The sequence below is a fragment of the Rhincodon typus genome, chromosome 13 (assembly GCF_021869965.1).
Source record: "Rhincodon typus isolate 14 chromosome 13, sRhiTyp1.1, whole genome shotgun sequence".
In the NCBI taxonomy this organism is placed as follows: domain Eukaryota; kingdom Metazoa; phylum Chordata; class Chondrichthyes; order Orectolobiformes; family Rhincodontidae; genus Rhincodon; species Rhincodon typus.
The window spans coordinates 55593341-55604571 of NC_063344.1; the positions used below are offsets into that span (position 1 = coordinate 55593341).

At 38.6% G+C, this 11231-nt stretch overlaps 1 protein-coding gene across 5 annotated transcripts in view; it reads right to left on the reverse strand.

Annotated features, from left to right (window-relative positions):
- Window positions 1-1314: 1314 nt before the first annotated feature.
- Window positions 1315-11231, reverse strand: part of LOC109918596 (beta-galactoside alpha-2,6-sialyltransferase 1) — a 120324-nt gene continuing 110407 nt past the window's right edge. For all 5 annotated transcript variants that reach the window (XM_048604358.1, XM_048604357.1, XM_048604360.1 and 2 more), the window contains one exon: window positions 1315-5080. In XM_048604358.1, coding sequence (XP_048460315.1) covers window positions 4827-5080 — 254 coding nt within the window. In that variant the 3' untranslated portion in view covers window positions 1315-4826. The remainder of the gene's footprint in view (window positions 5081-11231) is intronic.

The window sequence follows — 11231 nt, forward strand, 5'->3', positions numbered from 1 at the left end:
TCTGGCCCTTAACTGTTCAGGTGGAAGAATGAAACAACAATCTTGGCTGTATTTAGACAAAGTTTCCACTTTCTAAAGTAGGCTTCCAAAGGTCATTGATCTTCGGTGTGCATTTTCTTTCTGAAGATACGAAGCATCGTTGTTGACGAATCCTGCACCTGTGATAGTGGCACCCACATATTCAACTGAAGCTCTGCATTCACCTGTGTAAAAACCTCACAACTCATCAATACCTGGATCAGTGACTGACAGCTCAATGTACACCTTGGAGTTCAAATCAGCAGCACATAGCTGTGGGAAGCAAGTGTTGATTATGTATCAGTCTTCCCGCTGGCTCTCTTTAACATATTTGCCTGTGACTTCCCTCCCATAAAGTCTTTGCATATGCTAATCAGGTTGGAAAGCCAGAGCCATGTTTAGACTCAGGCCATCCAAAACTCTCACTGAAAGATGAAAAAAGAAATGCATTGATTGAAGAATCTAGTTATTGTCTTATTGGTTTAACTGGAGCTCAGCAGAAGAGCCTTTAATGCAAAGCAAAAGATACAGTTACAATGCTTAAAAGATTTGGATAAGTTCATGAATAGGAATGTTTGGAGGGATATGGGCCAAGTGCAGGCAGTTGGGACGAGTTTTGTTTGGGAGCATGGTTGGTGTAGGTTGATTGGACCGAAGGGTCTGTTTCCTTGCTGTATGACACTATGACAAGGGCAAGAAATGGAAGTTGATTTAAAAGAAAACAACAAAATAAACTAAGAATTCCCTGTAGACTACACAGAACTTGTGGAGGGAATAGGCAAGTAAATATTACACGTGGGTCCTTTTTTAGAAACTGTAGATTTAACTGCCTTTAGAAAAGAACTGATTTAAATGAATTTTGGAAAGTAACAACATAAGATTACATCACAAGAGAAAATATAAGCATTTGTGAACAAATCGTTGAGTCAATGGAAAGGGAGAGGGGCATAAGATTTTTTTTGTTGTACAATCTCTCCAGTTAGACCTTAAAATCACAAGTGATATTATGAACTCTGTTTTTGACTTTGAAATAATCCTGGGTTATGATTTCATTGAACTCCAATGGATTAGGATTTCTTGATAAACAAGTCTTTGCACAGCCCTGTCCCCAGTTCCTCCTTTGCAAGGTGCTTCTTTTCAGGTTAATGGTTGAATATTATTCATAGTAAGAAGAACTCTGCTCTCATGTGGCCAAACAGCAGTTTGGAAGGTTTCATGAATATATTAGACCAAATGAAATACTAATATTGACTAAAAAATTTCATCAAACAATGTTCATTAACAAACCACATCCAGTAATTTCTGAAATCTTTTTATTTAACAGCACCTAGATGCAAAATTTGCCAGACTCTTTCACAACAGTTCAGTTCCTCATTAAAACAACAGCTCTATATAACATGCACTGGTCAAGGTACAAAAACAGAAGTTGCTGGAAAAGCTCAGCAGGTCTGGCAGCATCTGTGAAGAAAACATCTGAGTTAACGTTTCAGGTCCAGTGACCCTTCCTCAGAACTGGTCATGGTACTCTGCTAAAGACAGATTCAGTTTAAAAAAAAACTGCCTATAAACTAGTAATTTACCTTCTATGACTACTGCAAGGTCTACTACTAGCAAAATAAATCTCAGTACTTACAGTTTGAGATTTAAACTTCCTGCCAAAAATGAACTACCATCCCAATATCTGTCAAATAATTTTAAATGTTTCTTGAATGGCAGGGTACAGCACAGGATATCATATAGTTTAAAATGCAACTCAGGTTGTACACACAGAACTGATATTAAGATAACGTTAATGAATATCTTTCAGAGTATAGGTTACAGCTTGAAAATGCAACAGTCCATAACAGGCAAATTAGTCTGATGGTTTACATCTCTCCGATATTTCTAGATTTACAAATTACAGATTAAAGTTTTGTGTTAATTTAAAATTAATTTTTATTCAGGCTATGTATCCATGGCAACTTCAAAACTTTGCTGTTTGAATCTCTAATATAATTCTTAGAACACAGATTATGGACTATATGGAAGCAAATTATCATAAGTTTTCATATTTATTTTAAAGACAGATTTCTTGTTCTGTTGCCTGAGGGGATTTGTTTTTATTCATTCACAGGATGAGGGTGTTGTTGGCTGGTCAGCATTTATTGCCCATCCCTACTTGCCCAGAGGGCAGTTAAGAGTCAACCACACGTGAGTCTGGAGTCACATGTAGGCCAGTCCAGGCAAGGATGGCAGTTTCCTTCCCTAAAGGACACTACAGACTGCAACAATGGTTTGTAAAACATGTGACAAATGATGGTAAATGAAATGCTTAGTGGTCAAATGTTCATTGTTTTTGGTAAAAATTCAATCCGTGTGAATTGAACAGTGGATGAAAAGAACTTTTTTTTTAAGCTTGGGAGAAAGCTGACTCAAATGGGTAATGGTTAGATGATATTTTTGAATTCCATCAAATTTTTCTCAAATGAATCTGCAAAGTCTACAATGCTTAGAATGTAAAACTCAGCACAAGGAGTAGTCAAGACATATATAGCATAAATGCATCTAAGTGGAGGTTAGGCAAAGACAAGAGGGAGAAGTGACGAGAAGGCTATGCTTATCAGGTTAGACGAAGAGGGACAGGAAGAAGCTCACGTACAGAATAAAAATAGCAACTCCTCAGTTGTTTCATGCAAAACTTTAAAATTATTTTTTATAGTGCAACTGGATATTTCTGAATATTTTTAAAGTGGATCCACAGATTAAATGGCCTGTTTCTGTGCTGTACATTCTACATAATTCACATTTCAAGTTTGAGATTAAATTTGTACAAGACTATTCATATAACATAACATATGGATACATATAGTTCACTACAACGATAAAATCACTTTCACATTCATTTAATGGTATAACCAGAAGTACCTAACCCAAAACGATGCTGCTTCAGATTCTTTCCACATCATTCTAAAAAATTTTCAAATAATGTTTGTCTACAGGTAATACGCAGACAACATGCATAAATTCATGTAGGTTTATGGACAAATATAATTTAAAAATTCTGTGAATGTTGGAAATCTGAGAAGAAAACAATGTACTGGAGAAATTCCACAGGTCTGGTGGTATCTGTGGGGAAAGAAATAGAGTTAACACTTCAAGTCCTAAATGACTCTTCTTCTCAACTTCTTCTGAACAAGTCATATTGAACTTGAAACATTAACTCTGTTTTTTCTCACTGTTCTGAAGAGTTGTATCGCACTCAATGTTAACTCTGTTTCTGTCTCCAAAGATAGTGCCAGACTTGTTGAGTTTCTCCAGCATTTTCTATTTTTAGGCTCACGACTAATTCACTCAGGTAGCACATAAGGTTTTGTGAGCTCTTTGGAAGGTGGTCGGTCTCCAATGTTGTTACACTGGTCCTTCGTACTTACGTTTAGCATTTCATCATATGTGGTGAACTGAGAAAGTCATTGTCCTCCTACCCGGAACTATCCATCTGGAGAAACTGTTTTCAGATGTATCAAACAAAAAAAAGACTTAAAATGAGGGAAAGAAATTTTAAAATAAATATCAAGAGGTATGACTGCTGGGGAATATGCATTGGAATCAGAGATTGCAAGCTGACAGTTAATCACATTTCTGTACATCTTTTAATCTTCCTCTTGGAGCACGGGAAAACTTTTAAATACTGATTTAATAGTTAAATTCAGTAAGGATACATAATTTTCTTCTTTGTGCTTTCAGAATAATTTATGAAAACAAATTTTACTTCTGGAAAAAAGGGACAAGCTATCAAGTTACATGTCTTGCACTCTTCAAGACAATTGCAAGAATGCCAAATTTTAAAGGCGGAAAGAACATTTACTTCTTGAGAAGAGGGTATGTATTCATTGGCAAATTAATGGGTTGAGGTGTTGCTATGGTGAATGCAACAGGGAACAATTGTCATCCATTCTTTGCTTTAATTCACGAAAGGTGCAATTCTTGAATTGTCCCTTTTCTCCTGCAACAGATAGGGCCCTGCGCATAAATATACGTAACTCCCAGCAAGTATACATGAATCACTTCGAGACCTTAACTGTTCACCATGTGCTGAACAATCAAAAGTGTGCTAGGAATTATATTAACAACTCATTTAAGATTGAGTTGAGCTTGCAAGTGCTGAACAATGGCAAAATCACAGTTAACATTAAACCAAAACAAAATCAGTCAAACCAAAAAAGATATTCTACCTATCGCATTGATGAGTAAAGTGGTAAGTTAATTGCAAGACAGGTGCAATACCAGTACATAGACCATAAAGCTCAATGACTTGCCTTTTACCTGTCTGCACTTGGTAGAGTACTGACTATACTCAACCAGCCAATGCTTGCACAACTCCCAGAACATAATGTAAAACAATAGGTATGATTCTATGATTACTCAAAACTTAATCAAATGCAAAGGCTTTTTGATAGTCCACATGCACTACAGTATCAGCATTATTGCAGTTCTGTTAACTCCAGGACTTGTCCTTAACAAGTCCATGCTGGCTTTCCTTAATGCGCTACCAATTTCCGAGATCATTATTCATTTTGTCCAAAATTATTATTTCTATGAGGTTGCTAGGCATATTACACTCTTTTACGAACAAAGGTGCAACATTTGCACTTCTGCACTGTCTGGAACCGTTGGAATCCATGGAAGACTGGAAAATTATGGCAAGTGCTTAGATTCAATAATGATGTACTGCAAATTAAAGATGAGACACACAAAAAAATCAAACTGATTATACTAAAACTATAAAATGAGGTTTACAGGATAATAAATCAAGCACTGACAGCTCGTATTTATTCTGTCTTGGGACACTGGAATGTTCTGAATCCTGGTAATGTGACTTTGCCTTGCGTGTAGATCTCTTCATCTGAACCTTGATTTATACGTTTCACCAAATTCTTCTCAAACATCAAGGGGTGGTAGGCACCCATTGTACAGGCCTGGTCCTGGAACGTTTCATAATAATGACAGAGATCTGTTCTTCTTCTTGAGGGCAGAAATTCATAAACATCTGTTTGATTGCAAATGGTCATCATTAACAGGATACCTGTGAGTGGGGGGAAAAAAGACATTATCTGATGGTGAGTGGATCAGAAGAAGAGGAAGAAGGCAACAGGTGGGAATACGTTCCAAGGAAAATTAAGGAACATAATAATATGATGGAGCATGTAACCATAGAGAAGTTCTACCTTCTTGCATGCATTTGTGTGGATGCAGGTTTTAAATCCGACTTCTTTCTTACATGAATGTCTTACTTAATCAGTGCACTCTTAGAATCTCCTGTCATATCACTTGAAGGGAACTCTTGCTTAACGGAGCTTTTTTTAGTTAACCTATCTTTCTAATCAACCTGTTCAGAGATGTTATCACACACCTCTGGAGCTGATGGGATTTGAACTCAGGTCTCTCAGTACTGAGGTAGGGACACTATCTCTGTGCCACAAGAGGGCCAAAGGATCAGTATTTTCAGAGGATGCTGATGCAATGCAGCTGATGAATGTCTTTGCTAACTGGGCAGTAATCTGATAGAGACTTTGCTTTTGTAGAGAGAATCACCTCCCTTCATAGATAGAATTTTCTTTCCATTTGTTTTTGGGCCATCCAAAGTCAAATTAAACCACATCCAATGACATATTTGCAACAGAACACATGTAACAAGTTATCACATTGCATCAAACCTGACAGCCTCGAGACTGTTTTGGCAATGAATAGAGGATGACCTCTGTAGTGAGTAATGATTGCACAATATTGCCTGCTTTCAGCTGTAAATGACAGAGCTGTTCTTAATCAACATTACACAGATGGTTCATTAATACAGTGCACACACAGAATTGAAACATCCAGCAGGTTACATTATTTAAATATTCACTGACTCACAAGCATTAAAATAAAAAAAACCTGCAAAACATTTCAGTACTTGCCACTGAGAAGGAAAAAGACAGTGGAAAGCAGGACTATCTTAGTTGATTGCATCAAGTGCTTTTTTTTTTGATACTCAATAATAAAATGTACAAATAACCGCATGAATCTTCTGCGCCAGCAGTAACTTATTTCAGGGACATTATACTCTCTGAGCCACTGATGAAACCATTCATGAGGCACCCAGAGCAATGTGTTTCAACTGCAAGATAATCAGCAAAAATTTTTTAAATTCACTCAATTTTTCACTCGTATTAGTAACTGGAAGAAATAAGTACTCTGATCACCCCAACCGGTGTGGTAGGTTACTCAGCTCAAAAGGCCAACAAACCACCATTTTGACACAAAACGTAGTCTTCGGAATCGATCTGAATTCGAGGTTGAACTCAGAAAATGTGACTCTCCACTGCAGCGTGGTGGTGAAAGGCAAGAAACCTTCCAATAATATATAATAAACCACAGCAATAATATACAGGTGATGGCTTTAACTTGTTGACAGTGGGACTTCCACTCCTCAGGAACAGAAAATCCTAGCCCCAAGAATCAGAATGACCAGAAACTGGGTAGGCCCCAGCATCACTGGAACATAGTAACGGCCACTGGTGGAACAACAAGTGAGTCCCTGGAAGATCACAGATACTGGATTTTAAGGTAATCCAGGGGTTTTGCACAGTGCTCTAGAGAGAGTTAACAAATGGGTGTGTCGGGAAATTTTAGAGGAAGTCAGGAAGCACAAAGATGGGGGATGGGGGGATGAGGTGTATGGTATATCTCCAATAGGACCAGCTCCCAACACCCACTCCCTTCCAAATGATGTACCCTCCCTCCCTGCCTGCTTTTACTCAGTAGGATAAAAAGCAGACTGGCTACTTTCATTCCAACATCCCCTGTGCAAATGTATTAAGCCGGCTGAGGTGGAAAAAGGCCCTTAAGTGGCCTTTTACAAAATCTATTCTTTCACAAGATCTAGATGTTGCTGACTAGGCCAGCATTTATTCCCCATCTCTAGTTGCCCTTCAGAAGGTGATGGAAAGCTGATTTCTTGAAATGCTGCAGGCCACATGGTATAGATAGATACAAACATAGTGATGTGAAGTTCCTCAACAGGCTTAAAGGCAAGTGGGCTGGCTCTGCCTTACTCTCCCACCCAGTGCAATATGGGAGACAGCCCTGGCTGGTAAGAGGACAATGAGCTACTATTTCTGACCCCTTCTGCCCTTACATAATTTAAGTAAAGGTGACATACATCTGGACCTGAGGACTTGTTAATCTACAGCTTCATCAGTTTGTTTAGTACCACTTCTCTTACGATTGTAATTTCACTAGGTTCCTCTCTCCCAGCTGCTGATTACTGGGATCATTTTCGTCTCCTCTATAGTGAAAACAGAAGCAACATATTTGTTCATTTCATCTGTTCTTTCCTTATTATCAGCTGCTAGCTCCTTATTTTAAGTCTCTAAATAACAGGCACTCACTTTTCTTACTCTTTTCCTTTTCTATTATCTATACTAACGTTTGCTGTCCATTTTTATTCTTCTAGCTGGCTTCCTCTTGTACTGTAACTTCTTCATCCTGATTAACCTCTTAGTCATTCTTGGCTGTTCTTTACCAAACATCTGATATGCCACTCATCTTTGCTCAAGTTTTTATTTCCCTTAAGTTTGATGCTTTCCCTAAGTACTTTCCTGAACATAGATGGTGGGACTTTCCTTTAAAATTTTTCTTTATAGCAGGAATGTTCTGAACATTTATTCTGGTGAACATTTATTCTGGAATATCTTCACTGAGTCTCTAATCCCCCAGCCTACTATGTCAGTTACTTCAGCTAGTTTAGCTTTCATACCCACACAGATGCCTTTATCTAAGTTTAAAATGCCAGTCTTAGAACCACTTTCTGTTCTTTCAAACTGGATAGAAAATTCAACTATATTGTTGTCACTGCCACCTAGGGGCACCTTTACTCTGAGGTAATTAATTAATACTGTCGCATTACACTAGATCAAGCTTTGTACAGCCTCCTCTTCTCCTCCAGAACATGCTGCTCCAAGAAACTATCTTGGAAGCATTCGATGCACTCCTCGTCCAGGATATTACTGCCAATCTGATTTTGTCAGTTTATATGTCGAAAGAAAATGAGCATCAAGCACTGATTGTAACGTTGTAAAAGTAAAATTGAACTCATGGTGTTAACTTGCTTCTCTTGGATGCTGTGAAATTATGTTTGTTTCTTTCCTCCAACATTTCTTACCTATAGTTCAACACTTCCACCTACTGGTCAGAAATTCCAAAATAATTTCAATATAAATTTATTTGTGCTTAATGAAGTTGTTTTCATGAAGGTGGTTTGAAACGGCCGTAACACCCAGCAGGGATCAAGAACGGGCGACCATATATTTTATTTTCTACTTTTGTTTTTTTTTTCATTTGGATGTAATTGCAAATTTCATATTTGTATTTGTCCTCTGAAAGTGATCGTGGCCCTCTACTATTCGATACTATCAAGTGGCTTGCTAGGCCACTGATGAAGGCAATTAGGATCTAACCATTTGTTGTGGGACTGAAAGTCACATATAAGTGAAGACAGCAACAATTGTGTATATATTACATTTTTAACATTGTAAAACATCTCAAAGTACTCCACAGTAGCGCTAGAAAAGGAAATTTTAAGACTAAGAGCTCAGTCAAGGTTTTAAAAAGTGTCTTCAGATAAAAAAAAGCTACTTATTGTGAACGCTCCTGTTAAACTTGGTCTGAACCTTTTGTCGTGGTGGGCACTTGTTGTCACCTAAAATGAATGCCGCCTTCATTTCAATACTGAAATGAGGGACCATGGTCTACTTCTGAACCTCTTTGTGATAATTTAAAGTTTTGAGGCTCTACTGCTGCCTTACAAAGTGATGTTTAAAAGAACCACTGGAAGATATAGTGGAAATTTGTGGATACGTTTCTTTGATAGTTAATATGAACCCAGCATGGGAAGGAGTACCCTAGCAAAGTGTAGCTGCTGCCAGCCTACACTGGCATCTCACATGCAGTCACACACTATCAGCTTGTGCATCTTCCATGCCACTCCTGTTCAGGGATAGTGAGACAAATCATAAAGTAGGCTAGCCCTTATTCTAAAAAAAAATGAGAAACCTAGGTGTAAATGCAAGACCCACAACACAAGACATCACAAGAGCTGAAAAGGAAAGGGAGAAGGCAAGATAAATTATTTACTTATCAACTAAATGTAAAGCATTGGGGATGAAGAGTTCCATAGTTAAAGGAACGGAACCTGTCCTTAAACTAGCCCACATGTTTATGGGTGGAGCAGCAGCTTTTGCTTACTCTCTCCAAGCTTTCCCTAAGCCTTTCTTTTGCTGTTTCTTTCCATGATTTTAAGATCTCTCCAGACCCAAACTCTCTTCATCCAAACTCTCAACTGTCTCTCTTAATCCTTCAACCAGTTTCCATATTTAGTAACACAGGGTTGTTTTGAACAAATAAAAAAAACAGGTATATTGAGTCTACCCTGCCAAACTGTCCAATGTGTTCCACCAATAGAATGCTATGAGTGAAGCTATAGAATAGCATATTTCCCTTTGGGAAAGTGGATACAGCTCTGCAATTGAGCAAATATTCTGACCTGACCCTTTAGTGCAGTACAGATACAGTGCTGCATTATCAGAGCAGCACTCGTCTGGGTGTGATATTAAATTGAGGCCCCCAAATGACTCAAGTGGATGAAAAGGATTTCACAACATTGTTCAAGGCTGAGCAGATAGCTCTCCCAATGATCAGAACAATATTCATCCCTCAAATCACGTAACTACAATGGATCTATGGGGATTGCTTATTTATTTCACATGTTTTAGTACAATTTGGCTGCCAGATTTGCCCACAAACTGTAACCTTTCTTCAGAGGAAATCCATTGATTATGAAGAGGCCTGGGGTTATCTCAGGGAAAGTTCTCCTTTCTTACTGTGTTTGATTCTGAGACTGATTGCTTACCGCAGTGTTTTCGAATGTGAAATTATCTAGTGTTTTTTGTAAATCTGCCAATGTTTCCTGGTCCATTGCTCCCAACTGTAACCTGTTCCAAAATTCTGTCCATGCAGTCATTTTTTAAAAAGTGCTATTGTCTAAAATTCCCATCTTCTTAAATTTAAATGGAGTGCCAAAGAAAACTTGGCTGAATTTAAATTTTGCATTGCCATGATAATCCAGAAGTTCTTTATTAAATCTCCATTTTTCCAGCACTTTCCTCATAAATCAGGCTTCTGAGGTTTTGTCAGGTATCCTTCAGCTTTTCTCCAGCTCTTATATTAAATCTATATTGAAAGAAACTCTCAATTTCCTAGCTACCTTCAGTTCTGAGGAAGGGTCACAGGACCCAAAACCTTAACTCTGGTATCTCCCCACAAATGATGCCAAACGTGCTGAGATTTCCCAGCAATTTCTATTTTTGTTTGTGATTAAATCTATATTCCTTGGTTATTCACCCCACTACTAAATGGAAAAAGTGCCTCAACTCAAATATCTTATTCCTCAGGCTGCTTGTTAAAATATATTTCCTTTAGCCTTGTTAAACTCTCTGCTTTCTTTCCAAGCCTACGTTTCCTGCGCCTTTCAGACTCATTCACGTTTTAACTTTAATTCCATCTCAGCTTCTTTCCCCTCTGTACAACTTCTCAAGATCCCATCCCCCTGCCGATCTCATTCAAATTCAATCCAACAGTCTTAATAAACCTCCCTATGAAGACGTTGGTCCCATACTGATCAGATGTAACCCATCCAACTTGTACAGTTTCCTCCTGCCCCTGCCCATGCCCCAAGCCCCAATAGTTCCAATGCTACAGGAACCTAATGCCTCACTCTTCCACCATCTCTCCAGCTAAGCAGTCATCTGCTCTATCCTTCTCAATATTTCTGTGTGGCACTGGAAGTAATCCAGAGCTTACAACCTTTGAAGGTCAGCTCATCAACTTCTTATCGAACTCCCGAAAGTCTGCTTATACGACCTCATTTCTCTTCCTTCCTATGTCACTGATTATGGACTGCCTGTTCAAACTGACCATCCAGAATGCTCTGCAGCCATTCTGTGACATCCTTGACTCTGGCACATGACAGGCAACGTACCATCCTAGACAGCCACAAAAATGTCTGCCTCTTTTCCTCAAATCATTTTCACCTCGTCCACTCCTCTCTGTGACGCAGACTGCCTACAACAGGGTCCCCACCTTGCCTGCTCCTCTCCATGACGCTGACTGCCCGTCACAGGGTCCCCACCTCGCCC